Source organism: Lissotriton helveticus, chromosome 11 (genome assembly GCF_964261635.1).
Source record: "Lissotriton helveticus chromosome 11, aLisHel1.1, whole genome shotgun sequence".
In the NCBI taxonomy this organism is placed as follows: domain Eukaryota; kingdom Metazoa; phylum Chordata; class Amphibia; order Caudata; family Salamandridae; genus Lissotriton; species Lissotriton helveticus.
The window spans coordinates 929,288,223-929,310,431 of NC_136072.1; the positions used below are offsets into that span (position 1 = coordinate 929,288,223).

The window sequence follows — 22,209 nt, forward strand, 5'->3', positions numbered from 1 at the left end:
CTTCCTCGCCTGGAAGGTTCGCAAGTGCTTATCAGGACGGACAACACCACGGCTATGCACTATGTGAACAAAGAAGGAGGAACCAGATCTCATCCATTGTCGCAAGAAGCTCAACAGATCTGGGAATGGGCGATTCTTCAGGGGATATCGCTGAATGCAGAACACTTGCCAGGGATCCTAAACGAAAAAGCCGACAGACTGAGCAGGTCATCCTCAGTCAGCCACGAATGGGACCTGAATCAGAAAGTTCTAGAGGAGGTCTTCAGCCAGTGGGGCAGACCGGAGGTGGATCTGTTTGCTACACCGACCAACAAGAAATGCCGGTCTTATGCAAGCAGGCTTCACCATCGAGGTTCTCTGGGGAATGTGCTGTCGATAGCATGGTCAAGGACATTTGTCTACGCCTTTCCTCCCTTACCTCTGATCCCACGGCTCATCAGGAAGATCAAAGTGGAGCCGTGCAGAATGATCCTGATAGCCCCTGCTTGGCCGAGACAGTTCTGGTACACGGAACTCCATCTGTTGTCGCTAGCTCCTCTTCTTCCTTCTGAGGGTTCTACCAGATCTCCTCATAATGTCCGAAGGACAAGTTTGGCACCCAGATCCACAGTCGTTACACCTGACTGCATGGCTCCTGAGCAGCGAGTTTATGAATCTGCCTATATCAAGAGAGATTAAGGAGGTCCTTTCCCAGGCAAGGGCTCCTTCAACGAACAAGACTTACCGTCTTAAGTGGAAAATATTTTGTTGCTGGTGTAGGAAGGAAAACATTGATCCTTTCACTTCCAAGCGTCATCAGCTCCTGCCTTATCTGCTGTGCTTGGCTAAGTCGGGACTAGCCCATTAATCTATTAAAGTCCATTTGGCTGCAATATCGAGGTTCAGAAGGACTGGGTCTGGCTTTCCTTGTGGTCTTCCAGAATTATTAAGCAATTTCTTAAGGGCTTGTTCAGAGTCTATCCACCAGTGAGACCACCTCCTCCTACATGGCATTTAAATCTAGTCCTTTCTCAACTCATGAAAGCCCCATTTGAACCAATCCATCGTTCTGACATGAAATACCTTTCTTGGAAATTGGCTCTCCTCCTCGCTCTCACGTCGGCTAGGCGTGTTGGAGAATTGCAGGCCTTGACTATCCAAGAACCTTTCCTCCAATTCAAAAGGTGCCCTCGGACTTCCACTTGAATGAGCCGGTTATTCTGAAGGCGTTCTTTCCTCAACCGGCTACACCAGCAGAAAGAACATTGCATTCGTTAGATGTACAACGGTGCTTGAAATTCTATTTGGAACGTACTAAGGGATTTCGGAAATCCTCACAGTTATTTGCTGCCTTCGGAGGTCCAAGCAAGGGCCTTCCGCTTTCCAAACAGGGCATTTCAAGATGGATCACGAGTGCCATTCTGCATTGTCACACTGCTGCAGGGAAACCTCTGACTAGCAGGATTCGAGCACATTCCACAAGATCTGTGGCTTCTTCGACAGCCCTCTTCGCGGGGATACAGATTAAAGACATTTGCAGAGCTGCTACCTGGAGCAGCGTTCACACCTTTACCAAGCATTACTGCTTGGAGTCCTTACAACAAGATGATGTAGCAGTAGGACATGCTGTCCTGTGGAACCTCTTCCAATAATTGGTGAGCTTTCCTTTCTATCCCACCTTCCGTATTACACATTTTGTATCTTTATGTCATGTTGCCTATTGCTATAATTTTATGATGCAAAATGTGGTTTTGTTGCTAACTGCTTGCTACTCTGATACAAAAGCATGGGAATCTATGAAAGTTCCAATACTGGGGTAAGAAAACAAGTTACTTACCTGTAACTTTGGTTCCCCAGTATTGGTAACTTTCATAGATTCCCATGCGCCCACCCACCTCCCCGAGGAAAGCTCAGCCTACAACAGATATGGTGTCTAAGTACACAACGGCTACGAAAATCTGAGGCTCTGAGGTTCCTTCAGGAAGGTTCTAAGGGGTGAGGCACTTCTGATTGGCTGATGCCTAAGTTTGGTCTCTTTTACAAAAAGAGGGTGATATGCTACAAAAGGGAATGAGGCCTAGGCCTTTTTCCTTTATCTTTTGTACCTACAGCTATGGTATTTTTGTTACCGAGACTCCCATTCCGACGACGGGGAATGATACAAAAGCATGGGAATCTATGAAAGTTACCAATACTGGGGAACCAAAGTTACAGGTAAGTAACTTGTTTTCATATAGAGAACCCAAGGATTGGCCCCTCCAAAAATGTGGTGCTACCGCCATAGACCAACCCTAGCATGAAATTTCCCTTATCGATCTAAACACTAAAGAAGATTTCTTACCAGTATTATCACAAAAGAATTGCAAGGGACTGAGGAAATTAAATAAAAATAAAAAGGGTGTGGTGTCCCTTGCCAAAACCGAGTGGAGTTTTATATAAATCAGTCACAGTGACAGTGAACACAGGGCCAGCTTTGCATGAAAATCAAGTCAGCTTTTTTGTTGTCACTTGTCCAGCATGATGCAAGTATTGATTGTTTGCCTCAGAGAGGGGCTTTTAAGATAAATGATCTGGAATCTCAAGAGTCTCTACTGCTGCCCCAAAATTCACAACCCTTCACTGCTTCAGTGTTATTTTCGACATCAGTTTCGCCACCATTAGTCAATTTTTGGAAAACTCAGGTAGTCAAAACAGCTGGCACCCAGACTTACCCCACAGTATACCAGCTGATGAGGCAAAGAGTACCACAATTGGCCGCCACAATAGGACCCCGGCCCAAAGTATTAGCCTTCAGTCCAAGGTGACCACAAAGACTAGCAAAATCAAACAAATCCAAACCTCGGGTCATATATCAGCTTACAAACAATCAGAGAGGTCCCTCAGGGCGGTGTGCCAGCCAATTCTATTCAAGCCCAAATCAAGCCCCTCAGGCCAAACCTCCATTAATTAATAGAGTGAGGCTACCGCAGGAGGACACAGATATGCAATAAGAAGCAGAAGTTATGTTAAAACCATTATATCAGTCGCGTGGTTCCCAAGATTGTCTCAGATTGTCTCAGTCGTAACAACATTCTTAAGCTACTACAGGCTCCTTTGACTAACTTTCCATTTTCAGCCCACACGATCAGCAAAGTGGTTTTTCTTTCCAAGTACAGTCAAATTAATGAGACAACCAAACTAACACTTAACTCAAAGGAGGCAGCTGTTTCTGGATCAAAAATAGACATTTCAACAGTGGGGCACAGAGCTTATGCACCTCAAAACTGAGAGATACCCAGCCGTTTTTAAACAGCTACTACTGCCCACCACTCACACCCTTGTTCAAACATATTCAAGCAGGAAGACGGACCCTACTAGTGTACGCCTGTCAATGGACCTTGAGCCTGGCTCATAACCATGACCTACAGAAAGTGTGGACAGAACTCACTATTTTAGCTACGGACAATGTGGACTCTGTTTTATCTAGGTTTAACACTACCCTTTCAGAGGCGGTTGATTTGTTGGCCCCTATGAAACTGCATAAACAGCATCCCATATCTAAGCAAGAGATTTGGTACACTGAACAACTTAGGTTGGAGAAACAGGGATGTAGGAGATTGGAAAAAGTCTGGCGGAAGAACCACACAGAGGAAAGTAGGAAAGAATATGCTGATGCCCTGTCCTTATACCACAAAAACATCAGGCTGGCTAGGAGGAGCTGTCACTTTACAGCTGACAGAGGCGGACAATTCCTCCAAAGAACTCTACAGGATTCTACAGACTTTTGTGAAACCCATAGCCTGTGAGAGTCCTGATGATTTCTCTCAATCCCTGTGCGATGATATTTTCTCATTCTTTGAAAATAAATAGAGCTGATCTATGAAAAAATTATAAAAGTAGTTAACTGTAAGGGTAATGCCACTAGTACTCCTCCACTATCAAGCTCACATAATAGTGGCGTACCTATACCCACATTCACTGTTTTTCCGGAGATTAGTCGAGATGACATCAATTCGCTGACAAGTCATATAAAAACAGGGCTGCTCTGGATTTCCTGCCTGCCAAAATGGTTGCTTCACTAAGCAACCTACTTGGCCCTAGATTCAAACAATAATAAACTCGGCCTCACCATGGACAGACTTATCTAACCTCCGCCCAATTTCCCTTCTGCCATATTTAAGCAAGCTGACGAGAAACATGTGAATACCCAGTTGTCCAAATTCATCGAGGCATCAGGAGGGCTTGACCATGCACAATCAGGTTTCAGACCCAACTACAGCACCGAATCAGCGCTCCTCTCTGTGACAGATAACATCAGGATGCACAGGACAGAGGGGGCTCCATGATTCTGGTGCTGTTGGATCTGTCCGCAGCCTTCGACACGGTTTCACATGATATTCTCCTCGGCCGCCAGCAGAAGGTGGGGATAGGAGGTTTGGCTCTGTCCTGGTTTGAAAGTTTTCTCTCAGGCCGCTCACAAAGTGTCAGCTTGGGCTCCTACCATTCCATCTCTAGGGCTCATGCCTAAGCCCCACACTATTTAATCTGTATGTGGCCCCTTTAGCTGACATTGTGAGAGCATATGGATTCACTCCAGTGTCGTTTGCTGACGACACTCAGCTTCTGTTTCCATTCCAGACCCTCACTCCTGCAATTAAACATTCTTTTGCGGAGGGAATGAGAGCGGTGTCTGACTGGATGGCCTCCAACTGCCTACAATGTAATGTGGGCAAGACAGAGGTCATGCTTTTTGGGAAGGCTCCTCTCCTCTGGTCTCTGGATTGGTGGCCACTGGACTTGGGCACTGTCCCTTGCCCTAAACAGATAGTGAAGAACTTAGGTGTACGATTGGACCAGGGACTACTGCTAAAAGAGCATGCGAATAAGGTGACAGGGTCCTGTTTTCGGATGATTGGACTTTTGAGGCGTGCATTTCCGTTCTTGACGGACACTTTCAGAAAGACCCTTGTCCAGGCCCTCGTAGTCAGCCGGCTAGATTACTGTAATGGCCTCTTCTTATCTGCTAATGAAGAGGTACTCAGCAGACTGCAAGTGGCCCAAAACACCGCGGCGAGATTGGTCTTAAATGTCCCGCCTAGAACACCCTCTCGCCCCTCCTGGAAAGACTCCATTGGCAAGCCATTCGTCAACGGGTTAAGTTCAAGATCTGCTGTGTTGTACATAAAAGTTTGTTTGGCTCAGGCCCTCAATATTTGGCTGAAAAATTTAACATCTACAATCCTGGACGCTTCCTTCGTTCCAGCAGCCAACTATTGCTACAGATTCCTCCGGTTAGGAAGGTAAGGCAGGGCAGTCGAGCTCTATCTTATATGGGCCCTACCCTTTGGAACAAACTTCCTCTTGGCCTGAGACAAACTACCAATTATCTCAAATTTAGGAGAACACTCAAGACACATTTGTTTTTGACAGCATAATCTCATATGCCTTCCTAAAGCTCTGTTTTGATGCACATTTGGTGAACCAAGCGCGGAGATACCCCTACGGGGGTCGAGTCCTGCGCTATACAAGCACTTAAAATAAATAATAAATAAATAACATAGGAGTATATTCTGCATAGAGGGGCATTGGTCCATTGAGATGTAGCAGGGTAGACTCTGTGGAGATCAATGTAACTGTGGTCAACCTCAGTAGGCGGTCCTGTATATTGAGACATACACCTTCAAAGGGCAATAAGACTGGTCCTGGTTCAAAGTAACCCTGGGGTAATCCAACCAAGAAAAAAGAGTTGGCACCCATTCGGCAATAGAGAATTCCTGAACATTGCAAATGTCCAGGCAGGATATCCAGCCTTACATTGAAATTAACGTTGTAATGCTCTGTTCATTGAACATCGCTGGCTGATCAGATTAAAGTGCAAAAAGACGCATCAGAATATCTAAGGCAATTCATTCTCAATTGTCTACAAGAAACTTGGTCCAGTGAATCAATCAAATTGATGGGGTATGAATCGTTTGTTGCCTTAGTGTCCAAAAAGACCGCTAAAGGCTGATTTGCCGGGGATCTTTAAATATTATACCATACAAGGCTTAACTGTAAAGCAGTGCAAATAATGACAGATAAATCATGGATACTGGAGTTTTCAATAAAACTGCCAAACAAGCTCTTCCAGAACCTCCTTTTGTTTAGAATATATCTAAACCCAGATAGGAAAACTCTTCAGGCCAAAGTAGATTATCTCAGCAATTACCTGCATTATACCACTATTGTTAACCCGGGATCCGAGATAATTGTCACAAGTGACTTCAACATGAATCTTTTCATATTTTGCAATAATTGAGAATTCACCAGACAAATGGATTTAATCTGGCACATTATCTCGTTTCTTTTCCATCCTCAACAATGAGATGCTGTAGGTGACACTTTAGTTGAAGCTCTTCATTCACTTGGGCTAAATGCTTTGAATGGCCGCCATATCCTTGACTGACCGATGGCCCACACGCACCTGGCCCCTAAATGTGGTTTTATGTTGGTCTGCACCTTTCTATCGCTGTCTCTCATTATTCAGCTGCTGGTATTTCTGATAGACAATCGGTTGGAAAGTGATCACTTTCCCCAAAACGCAGTGTTAAAGTTTCAAGATTATAAGGTAATTCATGACACACAATTAGGAAATGGCCTTCCCTACACAGATTAAATCACATTAACTGGGCCTTCCATGCCGTAAAGCATCTGGCAACAGTTTCAGAGATGAGTGTACAAACGACTTAAACTCCATTGCGATAAAAAATCAACCATTTAGCTGGTTAATTATTTGAGAGATTTGTAGTGCGCACAGCTACCCCAGGGGTTTCCCGGCGCACGGTAGAACTAGATAAGCTGTCCTGGGACCAATCGCTGGGATAACCAAGTTTTCAAGTTTTGGCGAAAAGCAAGCAGGGAATTGCAGTTCCTGAGGGTGGCAAGCAAAGGAGCAGCCTTTCATATGGGTGAGACGACATCTAGGTATGTTAAACATCGGCTGGCTTGAAGATCTCAGTGGGTAAGGAGTCACCAGTTCCTGAATGTATCGAGGCGCTTGGTCATTTTTGGCCTTAAACATATAGCACAAAGCCTTAAAACTCGATGTGTTTAGATACCTTGAGCCAGTGTAGTTCCTAAAGCAGGGGGGTAACAGAGGCACTCCGAGCTAAGAGAAAGTTGCCTAGCTGCAGCATTTTGAACCATCTGCAAACGGAGTATCGAGATCTTCTCTGCACCCAGGTACATTACATTGCCATAATCTAGTCTGGATATGACCAACGCCTTAATGGTATTATTGGAGCTGCTAGGTGAATTAACCAGAGGATTATTTTCGCCTTTTAAGAGTTGAAAAGCATATGGCGGTGACCTTAGTTATCTGTAGTTTCAGTAAAAGTTTGTCAACAATGATGAAACCCAAATTTTTAGTCAGTGGACGAGGTGGGTAAAGTCATAAATAGTACGGCCAGTGTCTGGCACCCCAGAGGGCAGCATTGTTACTCTTCAACCTGGGAGCATTCTATATCTGATTTACATTCAGAGCTAAGTAAAATGACATGCAAACGAGGTAACTTTTCAGACGCTCCTCCAAATGGGGTGACATCATGGTACATAATTAGTCTGCATACCGAAAAAGGAAAGGTGGCAAAATTAGCCAGTTCAATTGGCAATGTAACCCGAGGTGTAGAACAACATAAGGCCAAACTCCACCAACTACAAAAGCAATACAGGAAGTTATTATGGGAAGCTAAGCAATTGATACATGAAAAATGTGGGTATTATTATTCAAAGCGGCTATGTCTGCCAATAGCCACCAATTCTGGAAGTGGATAAATCATCTCACCTCTTCATTAAACTCACTCAGGCACAATCAACTTGATAGCACAATATTAGAAACTTACATCGCCTGCTACATATAGAACTAGCACCGATGCTTCATGTATACCTACTAAGCAAGCTCCAGTAATATTTCACTCAGCTAAGTCAGCCAAGCTACTATTATGCTAAACTAAGGCTTGTGGGGACCAAGCCCTTAAAGGTAGAAAAGATCATTATCAAGGGAAAGAGCAATGGCGCCCTAGGGCCGAATGACTTGCCTACCATCGTCTTTAAAGCAAATCTGCAATTCTGGATCAAAGTAATGAGCAGTGTATTTGACAACGCCCTTTTAACCAGCTTGGCTCCTCAGTCATGGCAGGGGTCCTACATTGTGTTCATTCACAAAAAAGGGAGCGAGGACAATCCAGTGTATTACCGATTGATAGTCCTGCTTGACGCAGACGCTAAATTCTTTGCTTCATTGTTCCTCCAAGACTTGCAAGACTGAGCCTCTCTGGCAAACATGATTCATCCGTTCCAGACTGGGTTCCGTCAAAACACTGGTAACACTGACGATATTTTGGCACTGGCTCACCGAATTCATAAAACCTTGGCCAAAAAACAAGCCCTGTTTTATTGATTATAATAAGCCTTCAATTGTATTGATAGGTCTAGGCTATGCCAGAATCTAATCAATTGGCACCTTCTGGCAAAAACAATAAAAGCCATCATTGCCCTTTACTCTAATAACTAGGTTCAAGTCAAACTCAGTGGGGGATGCACTTTGTAAAATAGAGTATTTATCAACAAAGCGCTAAAGCAGGGTTGCATCCTGGCCCCAACTCTTTTCAATATATTTACAGCTGATATAAAATCTGCCCTGGAAAACTCCATACTATGCAACCCCAGGCGCAATAATCATCCACTGCATATTATGCAGTATGCTGACGATACTATATTGTTGGATTTCTCCACCATTGGGCTGCAATCCTCACTCAATAATCTGGTTGCTTATCCCAGAAAAAAACTAGAATTGTCACTTTCACAAGGACCCACAGCAGCACTCCTGGTTATGTAAATGAGGAGATCACACCATCAATAAGGCTAATCCTTACAAATATCTTGGCATTGATTTCCAGGCCTCGGGCAGCTCAAGCCTCAAACAAAAAAGGGCCGTAGGCATAGCAGTATGCCTGTGCAAAGTAACATCCACCCTTACAGGCCCCCTCATTACTTCCATTACTGCAAGACATAAAAGCTAAGTTCTTGCCCTCGCCTAGAGACCTTCCCAGACAAATTTGGAGGAGGTTAAACCAGCAGCAATAAAGATTTTTTTCGTCAAATCTTTTGGTTTCCTGACTCCACCATAAAATCAGAATTTCTATTAGAATTTGTTCTTATAGACCAAATACTGGCACTGAGGGCCAATCTGTTGAAACTCTGGTTCAAATCAAAGAAGGCAGACACTGGGAGCGTAGCGCTCCCAGTTTTTTTGGTATTTATTTTTTAAACATTTCCGTCTGTATTTACCCATATTTATTTCTCATGTAGGGGATTTCCATGTATAGTATAAGGAGCAGAAGAGCGACAGAAACAGCAGGCCCAGTCCTCAGGTGGGACTTCAGAGCGAGGTGATGGTCAGTCCTCTACCAGGGCTCTGTCTTCAGCCTCGTGGGGGGCTCCCCAGCAGAAGAAGAGCTGAAAAACTGCTGCGGTCCCGGTCGACGTAGAAGACAATGACGTCGAAAAAAGGTACAGCGCCGACCTGTTCACCATTGACCCAGGGCTCTGGGTCAAAACGATGTTGACATTCCACGTCGAGAAGAAGATTACTAAATCGACGGCAAGAAGCCCACCACAGATGGTACCACCTCGCAGGTCGCTGTCGAGAACCTTATCGTACCACTCAACGTCGAGACATCACCGTTTGGTTGACGTCAAGACACCACCGTCAATCGACGTTGAGACACCACCATCGATCAAAGTTGTGACACCATCGTCGATCAATATCGAGACACCACTGCTGATCGCTGATGCTGTCGAATCCGAGAAGTCGTTGGTCAACGGCGAGACAAAGCTCTCTTTCGAGACGACGTCGAAGGTCGTCGTCGATGAGTAGATAGACGTCGAGGGGGAGAGATAGATCTTCTTCAGAATCGGTGTCAGTTTCTTAAAGGCTTCAGAAGGCGCGAAAAAAGAGAAGGATTCGGAGTACTCCCGAACCTACTCTCCATCTAAGAACACTTCTTCACCAACTCAGTCTCTGCCTCATCTGCCAGATGAACAACCAAGACTTCCGACACCACCTCCTCCTCCACCTCCACCTCCACCTCCACGAAGACCAAGGTCTAGGTCTCACATGAGGGCTCGTTCTCGCATCCATAGACGCTCCTCTACTCATTCCCATCATTGACATCACGGTGGAAGGTCTCGTTCCAGACATACCAGGGATACTTCCTCTTTGAGTACAGGAAGATACTCTCCTACGATATTGGACTCTCCCCCACCGAGGATTTCACCAGTTGATGACATTTCTACCTTTCAAGAGGCTCTGGTGCGGGGGGCTTCTAAATTGAACATTCCAATGTCCAGTCCGACATCATCAACTTCGGTGATATTTGTGACAAGCTTCTCATCCCTTGCTTCCTCTGGTGCCAGACCTCTTAGAACCGGCTATGGAGCTTTTTCTAACACCCTCATCAATTAAGCCAGCTCCATCAAGGTTGCAAAAGAAGTATCGGCCTCCAGAGCAGGACCCCACATTCCTACAGACTGACCCAGCTCCGGATTCGGTTATTGTGGTGGCAACAAAAAAGCAACATACTACGGCTCCAACATCTACAGTTCCACCAGATAAAGAGAGCTGTAAGATAGACTCAGTGGGAAGGAAGGTGTACAACACAGCAGCAACTTCCATGAAAGCTGCTAGTGCCACTGCCTTACTAGGCAGATATGACCGGGTACTGTGGGAATCACTCCAACAGTTTGCGGATCACCTCCCTAGGGACAAAAGAGAGGACTTTAATGAGATTTTAACAGAAGGCCTCATGGTCTCTAATCAAGTAATAAGCGCAGCAGTGGACACATCCCTTATTGCTGCACATGGATATTGCCACGGCGTGGCACTTAGGTGGCATTGATGGCTGCGCTTGACTTCACTTAAGCCTGGAGCACAGCAGCACATCCTGAATCTCCTGTTTTCAGATACAACCATTTTCAGCTCTCATGAAGACGAGGAGATGGCCAGAATGAAGGCAGAGATGGAAACATTGAAAGCTGTTGGCCTCGAAAGACCCAAAGAACAACATAAATCTTTCTGACCGTTCTCACGCCCCTATTCTACACAGAGGGCTCAAACTCCTCGGTGGTATCAAGGCCGACAGTCAGGTACGCAACAATCGTACCAGCGATCCTACCAGCCTTATCAAAAGCGACAACCAGGAGGAAGGTCAGGACAGCAATCTTCTCAAGGAGGCAAAATACCAGCAGGGTCAAAACCCTGAATCTGGTCTTCCCCTCTTCCTTTACTCGCTCAGGTAGGACGAAGCATCCAACATTACTTGGCAGAGTGGAAAAAAATCATGCAAGACAATTTGGTGCTGAATATTGTTCACAATGGATATTCTCTCAGATTCATCAGCTCTCCTCAGTCAATACCTCTGAAACAATCAAGATTCCAACTGTGCCAATCACAATCGAAAGCGAACATTCTCTCACAAAAACAGGCGGTGGAACCTGTTTCTCCTTTACAGGCTATTCTTTCTTGTCAAAAATAGAGACAAGCTCTAATCCGTCCAAGTCCACTCTGTGTCCTATTTGCGGAGACCAGCGTTCTCAGGCCTGGGCCTCGCAGCTGATCATCGCAGAGGCGAGTTTTCGGTATCTCAGGGTGCATATTACGCGATGCCCTACTGAAGCTTGGGCCCGTGATATTGCCCCACTGCTTCCTACAGTTAGGTACGAGACAACGGTCTGGTCTCATCTTCCCCTATCGTTATACGGCAGATCCGACATATTCAAAATGGTATCACTGCTGTGCCTGCTTTATCGGCTACAAAACTACCCCTTTCTAATTCCCCCGTCGTGGTTTTGTCAAATCAATGCGTTGTTGAATAGGTTTCACTGGGGGGAAGGTGCGGTTCGGGTGGCACTAGCCACGTGTATCCAATCTACGTACTGTGGCGGGATCGCCGCAGCCGATGTCCAGGCGTATTATTGGGCATCGCATCTTCTCGTGATAAACGACTGGTGGTGTGGCTCCCAGGCGGACCTCGCCTATGCGGTAGAACGTCTTTTCCTGGATGAAACACCACTGCTTCATTTCTTATACAGTTCCTCATCACTAGCAGAACTTCCCCCGGCTTGACGGCTCGTCATTCAGATCTGGAGGCAAGTGGTCAGACGAAAGGGGTGGTGGGGCAGACTGACTGCGGCGACATCCCTGTGGCAGGGCTCTCACCTTAGGCCAGTCTCAACACTGATGGGGTTCCGTAGATGGGATGATATTGGGATTCCTGCGTCGGGTGACATAATGCAGGGGTCTACTCTCAAATCCTTTCAAAGGCTACAGGATGATTTTAACCTCCATAAAACTCAGTTCCACAAATACCTGCAACTCCAACACGCTGTCTCCCCTCTCATACAGGGCCTCCCAACTCTTCCAGAGTTTCACCCGCTGGAAGGTCGACTACTCTTGGGGGATCTAGGTGCGCATAAAATCCAACAGATTTACCAAACGATCACTACACACTCCATTACCACTTTACACCGTACTCGGGCAACATGGGAGGCGGATGTTCCCACACTCACAGACGATGATTGGGCTGAGGCGTTGGCCAGTCCCCGGTACTCAGCCGTTTTTACCCAATACAGATTGATTCAGTTTAAGTACCTCCATAGGGTGTATTATACGCGCTTACGCCTGTATAAAATGGGAGCCGCTCCATCCCCCGTGTGTCTCTGTTGTGAGTCGGAGGAGGGATCCTTTCTTCATACTGTGTGGAGCTGTGTAGCGCTGCAACACTTCTGGTCAGGTGTTCGGTCTTGTTAGGCTGATCCTTCTGCACAGCACCGACGATATGGGGGGAACAGATATAAGCGTCATTTATTGTTCCTGGGACTCACACTTGCCAAACGTGACATTGCTCAACACTGGAATGACACGTCCCCGCCCAGGGTAGGGATCTGGAAGAGAGCGATGGACTGCTGTATGTCGGCCGAGGTTGCTGTCTTTCAGGCACATGGCTGCCCACAGAAACATAAGAAGATTTGGGCGCGCTGGGCCACTTACAGAGGTATTGACTTGTCACTATTGGGGCCCACACTATTCAGAGACCCATTAGATAGATTGGTTGTGAGCAATTCACCGATTTAAAGGAATCGAGATGTGCAGAGGGAAAAGGGCATATTTGCATTTTGTTCCTGTGCTGTTATATATAGGGTGTGTGGTGTGTGGGCCGGGGGTGGGGGAAGGGGGGGATTGGGTCTGATGTTCTGCAGACCTATCAAGGGGATGACATATGGTGCCATGGATTTGTACGATGTTATTATTGCGTGTTTGATGCTCATCGGGCTTCGCCCATTTGGTACCATGGAAAATCAAGAAAATTTGTTGTTAACAAAAAAAGGAGAGATAAGAACGAGTTCAGACTCATTCTAGACCTAAGGAAGGCCAACTGGAGGATTCAGAGAGAGAGATTCCGGATTCTAGCATTACACCAAATCTACCCTCAGCTACATCGAGGGGATTGGTTATGCACAATCGACCTACAAGATGCAAATTTTAACATTCCCTTTATAAGGAAGCATCTCCATCCAGTTCTTGAGGTTTGCAATGGGCAACAACCACTACCAATACTGTGTGTTTCCATTTGGCCTGAAATCAGCACCCAGGAGCTTCTCCAAGTGCATGGCAATGGTAGTTGGCAATCTGAGGAAACACAAAGTGTTCATCTCCCCCTATCTAGACGATTGGCTAATCAGGGCATCCACGTATTAGGAGGCTCAACTACACTTTAATTGGACCTCTGATCTTCTCCTTCGATTGGCTCTTCATGTCAACCAAGCGAAGTATACCTCAACGCCTGTGCAGTGCCTGCAATCTCTGGGAGCATCTATCGATACTTGCATGGCAAACGTGTGTCCTTCCGAGGAGAGCTGCTTATCGATCCTTTAGAAGGCTCAGGCTCTCATGACAATGCCTCACCTGACTGTGAGGAAGGTCTCCTTACTTCTGGGCACAATGGCATCCTGTATATTCCTCACACCGAATGCTCGTCTCCACATGAGACCCCTGCAGGAATGCCTAGAAGACCAATTGGACCAGCAAATAGGAGATTGGAATGACCAGACTCAATTGTCTCAGCATGCTCTCCGGTCCATCAAATGGTGGTGTTCTCCCACCAATCTCCTACGAGGGATTCCGTTCCACAAGGAGATACCTGTTCAAACCATAGTCACGGATGCCTCTCTCCTGGGATGGGGAGCCCATACAGATCACCTTCAATCTGCTAGAGCTACGAGCAGTTCATGTGGTGCTGAAAGCCTTTCAGCCATCATTCTGGGCCATCTCCCTGCTTGTCCAAACAACAGTGTTCTACCTCAACAAGCAGGGAGGCTCGAGGTCCAGACCATAATCTCATGAAGCCCAGACAATCTGGAGGTGGCTTCTAGCCAGAAACCTGACCATAACAGTAACTCACCTCCCAGGAGTTCAGAATGCTCAGGCCGATTCTCTCAGCAGGCTCCTTCAGGAAAACCACGAGTGGGTCTTAAACGACATCGTGGTCCAAGATATATTCAGAAAATGGGGTACTTCGGAGGTCCATTTGTTCGCCACCACAGAAATCAGCAAAGGCCAAAGCTTCACGTTGAGTTTCTACCAACCAAGAACCCTGGGGAATGCCCTATGGATCAACTGGTCACTCAGATTTCTCTACGCCTTTCCTCCAGTTCCCCTACTCCCGGCAGTCCTCATCAAGCTCTCACAGTCACAAGAAAAGATGATACTCATAGCCCCGGAGTGGCCACGTCAGTGGTGGTTCACAGACCTCCTTCACCGGTCTATCCGTCCACATCTCAGGCTTCCATGCAGATCAGACCCACTAACGAAATTCAGAGGACAGATGGTGCACCCCAACCTCTCCTCTTTGAATTTGGCAGTATGGCTCCTGAGCTAGTACAGTACGGACACTTGAACTTACCTCAGAACTATGGACATACTCAAGGAAGCTAAGTGGCCATCCACATGTTCCGCTTATGCTCATAAATGGAAGAGATTCTCTATTTGGTGCTCATTGAAGAATGAGGATCCTACCTCTTGCCAGGAAGATGTCATCCTTCCATATTTACTTCATCTAGCACAATCTGGCCTTCAATTTTCTTCAATTAACTGCCTACAGGAAATGCCCTTCACAAACTTCCTTTTTCAGAATTCCTGTCATCAAAGATTACTTGGAGGGTTTGAAGAAGGGTTTTCCTCCCATTAAAAGTCCTTCCTTCTCCTCCTTCGGAGCGTACTGTGGTCCTCTCTCGGCTTATGCAAGATCCTTTTGAACCCATACATAAGGTGACTTTTTAGCGTCCGTCTTGGAACATCTTTCCTTGTGGCTATCATTTTTGCCCGCAGGGTTAGCGAAATCCAGGCACTTTGCTGTCAAGAGCCATACACAGTTTTTAATTCATTTAAACTGGTTATGAAGACTCATCCGAAATTTCTCCCTAAGGTGGTTTCGGGTTTTCATGTAAACCAGACTATTTCCTTACTTCCTTTTTTCCAGCATCCATCTACTCAAGCGGAGAGATCGCTTAATTCCTTGGATGTTAGAAGGGTTTTAAAATTCTATCGGGATAAAACTAAGGATCTACGGAGATCGTACCTGTTATTTGTAAACTATGGCTCTCTCCATACAGTCTAGCGACTTCCAAGCAGTCCATCTCCAAATGGATTGTTTCCTGTATTTCACTCTATTACCAAAAAGCTAACAAATCCCTTTCCAGTAAGCCCAAAGCTCATTCTACCAGAGGGAAGGCAGCTACTGCAAGCTTGCTTCGTAATATACCCATTGCTGAGATTTGTAAGGCTGCTCCCTGGAAGTCAGTTCATACATTCACTAACCACTACTGCCTGGACTCTGAAGCCAAGGCAGATGCTCAAGTAGGGCAGGCTTCCCTTTGGAACCTATTTGCTTAAACCTGCATATCTCTGTCTCTTCCTCCACGTTTTATAGTAGGGATGGGCTTGCTAGTCTATTCACGTGCTTATGTCTATACATGGAAATCCCCTATGAGAAAAGGAACAGTTTTTTACCTGTAACTCCAGTTCTCTCGTAGTGGTATTTTCATGATAAGTCATAAGCAACCCACCCTCCTCCCAGTGGAATAGACAGACGAACCCATAACATAGAAAATACATTCACTTTGCATGGCCCTCAAAAAGAACTGAAGTAACTGCCTCTGGCTGTGCATAATGGGATACTTTAGGTCTCTGGATTCTTAAAGGCACAGTTTCTAATTTTAAGACATATAATGGCAGCAGCCTATAGGGCTATTCTGTCCTCTCCTTTCATCACTAGCATGAAAAAAGGGGGTTTGTGAAGGGGGTTCTTCTGTGTGTCAAACACCCAAAAAATTGCACAAAAAACTATAATATACTAGCTATCTTTTTTCACTGCAAGATGAAGATGTGGCCAGTGTAGCCTATTTATTTAGGCTGCATTATGGTCTTTCTATCTCTTAAGTGTCTTTGCAGGCCTTCCTGAGGAAAGGCGAAAAATACCCACTTAAGAAGATATATCTAAAGGAGTGCTCCGGGGTATCAGCACGTGGGCGGTACTATTCAAGTGCTTATGACTTATCATGGAAATACCCCTACAAGAGAACTGGAGTTACAGGTAAGAAACTGATCCTTTTTGGCCATCTTATTGGTATTTTCCATATTTATTTTGTGTTTTGAGAATAAATGGGGATGTAAAATGTTATCTTTCAGCATTTATTTAACTGAAAAACTTGCACTCATACTTTGGTACCTGTCACGCTTTAGCTAATTAAGGAACCACATATAACAAAACGCCACACACACAGGTAAATATTAGCATTCTATACAAATATTTGTTAACATATGCCCTGTATTTAAGGAAATGTAATGCAGGTTTTTTTTAACTCTCTATCATGTCTATCTGCTCAATTGTTGGCGTAGAATTCATCAAGGACTGCATGGAAAGTCACTCACAAGATGCACAATTTTCTGTATTTTTCCTCATCTAAAAATAAATATAGATAGGTAACACATTGTTTGCTGTCTGTATTTATATGTAAAAATCAGTAGAAACTGAAAAATGGGGACCATATTTAAACTCCATCTCAGTCAAAATATGTTCAACCTGCCCGTATCTCCCTGGCAGGCTGCCATTCGGAAGACTGTGATCGATTTACAAACAATACATCCTTTGGACCTGAATATCCCATAGGACTCATTCAAAAGCCTTTCAGGGAGGGCTGTCAAAAGCCACACAGCAAAAAACAACATTTTCGTATTACAAAAAAAGTCCCATAATCAATTTGCAGCGGCGACCTACATCAAGCTGAATCCTCAACTCTTATCTGACAATCCCCCTGTCAAGATATCACAAACTAAGGTTCTAATATTATGGATGAGGCTGTTTGACGTTGGGGAAATAGCCCAAAGAGGGAAACATAAACGCAAAGAGTGTCTGCCGCTTCTGCCCCTAATCTAAGAAATCTTTGGCCCACGTACTATGTATCTGTCCCACCTTAGTGGGAAAGGCGATTCTGGATAAAGCCACTATTCCAAGAACTGAATAACCGTTTATGCCAGGAGGCAATTGATCACTGCTTTCAGGGTAGGAACTGCAGGCTTATTGTGTGATTTGTCAAATTCATGGATAAGATAGCCGCAAGAACTGCTTCACAGGTGAACCCTGGGAGATCCCCACATTTTAATTGTTTTAAATTATTTTCAGAATTTTTAAATGAGCATTTGCCGCGAGAAATGAAATGGATGGGTCTCTATCAAATTTGAATGGTTTTAATTAACTATTAAATATTTGATGGTTAATAAAAGCCATATATGTGTACAGAAAAAACGTTTTCACAATGCACCGTAGGATACCTAGCATAACAATCAGCAGCCATCAGACATCATTCTTTCCCATAGTCAGGCGAGAAGACAGTAGCCAACTTCCATTAGAGGAGAAAATACACGTTAGGAGTAGTTCAGTTTAGAAGAGTGTAGCACATGAGACATACCAGCAACAAAATCATCACGGATTGTCCCTCAATGCTTCCAAGATTCGAACCGTTAGGGCAGAGAAAAACACAGGGCAGGGCAGGAACGCACAAAATTAAGGCAGTTTGTCCTGGGTAACTACTCATAAGAGCCTTATGTGTCATATGAATCAAGAGATTTGTTTTACAACATTTCTCCCAAACTTATCTGCAAATAGAGGAAAAATCTCCAGACGTTGTATGTTTTTTTTTGGATAAGACTAAGGGCTGATTTATAATTTGGCTAAGGCGCAAAGGCGACAGAATATGCATACTGCCAAGATAATGGTCTTATCACCCGATTTATATGCAGATAGTCCATAGGTTTGGTTATCGTGGTGACTACTCCATTACCGCCATAGTCAAACCTCTCCGACAACCCGATTGAGTAAGGGCCTTCGGAGAAAAGGCTACTCCTCCTCCGACCCTGTGAGAATGGGTGGACATAAGAATCTTTCTTTTTTTTTTACTGTCCATCACCGCCAGGCATACACTGGTGGTGAGGGACAGTATGAAAGGAGTAATGCCCCCCTTGTCCAGGAAGATGACTCCCCTGTCAAGGGGGGCATTGTCTTTCTTTGTTTAAAAAAGAAAGTGCGGCTTCTGGTTTTTCTTTTTGAAAGTAAAACAGGAAAGTGTTTGGTGCAGGGCTCCGTCGTATGGATTGAGTCCTGCACCAAACAACGAAAAGCATTGGCAGGAACCACAGCGACAGGGATTCCTACCAATACATTATAAGTGATCGCCAGCTTGGCGGTCATTTATACATTTTGCAGTGGTCCCTTCACCCGGGAGACAGAGTAACCTACTCTGTCCACCTAGTGGAACAACGGGCTGTCCGCCGACATATAAATCATGCACCAGGCCCGAAGTCATTGATACCTTTGGGGCAAAACTGAGAGTATAGTTTGTTTCAGGATTCAAGGGATATTGCACGTTACACAATATCTTTGCTCCAGAAGGTGTTTATTCACATGTTGACAGAGCTAAGTTATCGTCAATTATTTACTTCTAGAGCAACATCTTTCTCGCATTTTGTAAAATCTGTTATAAATATGGATTATGCCCCCCTACTTCTTGTAAAATTAGCACATTGGACATTAGTTTCAGGTGTGGTTGGTTGAAAGACAAGGCATTATTATACATCTGCACAGCACACCTCCAGCTGTGGGCCCAAGCCAAACCCTCAAAACACCAAATGCGGTACAGTGACCAGAGGATAGAGCACCAACATGTCCCTTCGTCTAGGACTGAAGAGATGATTTCACCAAGCCTAGCTCAAGAGTTCTCACTCAGTTTGGCCAGCCCAAACTAAAGAAAATGTTTGGTTTGATTCCATACTGAACACCACATTGTTTTATCTCTGTTGAGTTTTCATGCTTTGGAATATTCTCCTTCGTAGGAATGAGGGGGCTGCGCTGTAAGAATGAGTATAGTGTACTTACATTAGTTGTAACAGTATTCTTAGTCTTTCAGCCCCAAGAGTTATACACAGACCCTAAATCATCATAATTGTCATTGATACAAAAACTTCAAAATATGGAGGCTGAGCAAGAGAAGTGGATAGAGAACAGCAAGCTGTGGCAATTGTTAGTATAACAAATCAATCAAACATGACGTTAGAACTTATACCCTCAGAACATATTTTTATTAATATTTTTGGGCTTCTGGACGTAATTCTTTGTTATGCACATTACCATGCGGGGATAAGGGTTCTTCATTGTGATATCCAAGCATTTGTAGATAATGTGCGTCTTTGTCCTTTCTCCTTTCTCATTCCTTTACCCTTTCACTTCAGCTCATCCCGCAGACCCAGCTTTGGTGTCGGTCTGACACTCCTTCGCGCAGAAGTGGATCAGGTGGCAGCAGAATCGAGACTCACACAGATCAAAGCCAGTAAGTCCTGCTAATGCTCTGTGACTCCACCAAGCAAGATTTGTTAAATGCCACCACTACCCGACCGACCCTAATAACCTCCACCTTAACCTTCACCACCCTCACACTAGCGACTGCCACCACCAGCACCTTAACCAACATCACCCTAACACCACCACCACATCCTATCCATAACTACATTTACCACCCTAAACACCACCACCACCCCAAACTAATATGCCTCCTTTTCCCGCTTTTCCTCACCCCTCATGTTGTTACAACGCCGTTGTTACAACGACCGTGTTGTAACAACGCAATACCATTACCCCACAAGCCATTACAACGACTTGCAGAGGGGGGCGCTGGATGTTGGAATAGTATAATTTACTATTCCAACTCCAGTCTGTGCGGACGTAGAGAAGGTGTTGGATTTTAAATCCAACACCTTCTCCCCCCTCCGCAAGTTGTAACGACTTGCGGGGTAATGGTATTGCGTTGTTACAACGCAGTCGTTGTAACAACCGTGTTGTGACAAAATGCGGGGTGACTGATGTTTACCACCCCAAACACAACTACCACTACACTTGCCACTAGCACCACTCTATCCACCACTCTAACCATCACCTCCACCCAAACAACACCCTAAACCAAAATCACCACCCTAACCACCACCATCCTTACTACCACCATGTTAACCATCACCCTCACCACGACCATCAACCTGTCTACCACCCTAGCCGCTAGCATCACCCTTTCCAGCACTCTAACCACCACCTCCACCCAAACAGTACCCTAACCACCACTCTAGCCACCACCATCCTCTTTATCACCATCCAAACTCTAACACCATCACCCTGACACCATCACCGCCTACCACCACCCTAACCACAGCCACTACCAATCAAACACCACCATACCATAACCACCACCATCCTACCCTACCACAACCCCACTGGTTAGCAGTGGTAAAGTGTGCCAAGAAAAAGAGATCAGCAAAAATAGGAAGCGTGAAGGCAAACATTTTGGGGGTGACCCTCACCACTTTACCACCCTGACCACCACACCACACCACCCTAACCACCACCACCACCCTACCATAACCACAACATTCATACCATGACTACCATCACCCTACAAACTAGCACCACTTTACCCTAACCACCAACAACCTACTCTAATTACCACCATCATTCACTAGCCACTACCACTATACTAATCACCACCACACGACCCTAACCACCACCACCACCCTAACCGCCTCTACCTTATTAACCACTGCTACCCTCAGCCTAACCACCACACATACCCAACTGTAATCATCCGAGTCAACCCCACCACCCACACCACCATCTTAGCTATCACCACGCTAACCACCACCCTACTGCCACTACCCTAATATCACTTTCACACCACCTACCTGGCACCAATATTCACTATCACCCCTAGCCAGCACCAGCCTGCCACCACACTGACCACCACCCTAACTATGATCACTACCCTACCCAAACCACCACCATCCTAACCACCACCATTTTCACCACCCTTATCACCACCACTACTACAGTGAACCCTCATCCTCTTCACCACTTCCACACCACCACCCCAACCTCAGGCCGAGTCTTTGTGATGGGCAAGTATGGTAGGTGACAGCTCCTCCCCCTCATTAAGTCAGAGATGGCCTACCCTGCTAACATCTATGCTCCTTTGTCTCACTGTCTGAGCAATATACAAAGACCAACTGCCAGCTACACCTAGTCAGTTCAGTTCATACGTCTTTATTTCGATTTTTACATCATAAAAGACAGTTTATAAAAAGAGAATAAAACCAATCATATATACATATTTTAAGAACATCGTAATACATACAAATTTCATCATTTTAAGACAAGAATTAAACAGTAATTTTAAAGACTTGGTATGAATGAACAATACAATGTTTGAAAAGAGAGAATTTGTTTATAATCTATGTGCTTGAAGGTGTCTAGCCCTGATAACCCAGGCCCACCCTAGGTACTTAGCAACTCCTATAACCACGGTCTCTGAGGTGTTTGATCTTAAGGCCCACAATGCCTCTACACTCCCACCACTATTCAACTTACGGCAAATGGGCCTGATCCATTTATTCCTTGGAGCCGAATAGGCCGGGCAAGCAAATAGAAAGTGACCCACACTCTCCTTTTGGTCATTACACCAAGAGCAGTACTCCATAGAAGAGCCATTCCAATTCTTAGTGAAGGACCTCACTGGTAGGGACCCCACTCTAAACTGATGGTATAGTTTTTTGTCGAGGCTCCT

At 45.2% G+C, this 22,209-nt stretch overlaps 1 protein-coding gene across 1 annotated transcript in view; it reads left to right on the plus strand.

The window, feature by feature from the left end:
* Positions 1–22,209, plus strand: part of LOC144792295 (coiled-coil domain-containing protein 157-like) — a 218,081-nt gene that overhangs the window by 187,309 nt on the left and 8,563 nt on the right. The window contains exon 8 of the mRNA XM_078667242.1: positions 19,838–19,935. Within this exon, the coding sequence (XP_078523368.1) occupies positions 19,838–19,935 (98 nt within the window). The remainder of the gene's footprint in view (positions 1–19,837; positions 19,936–22,209) is intronic.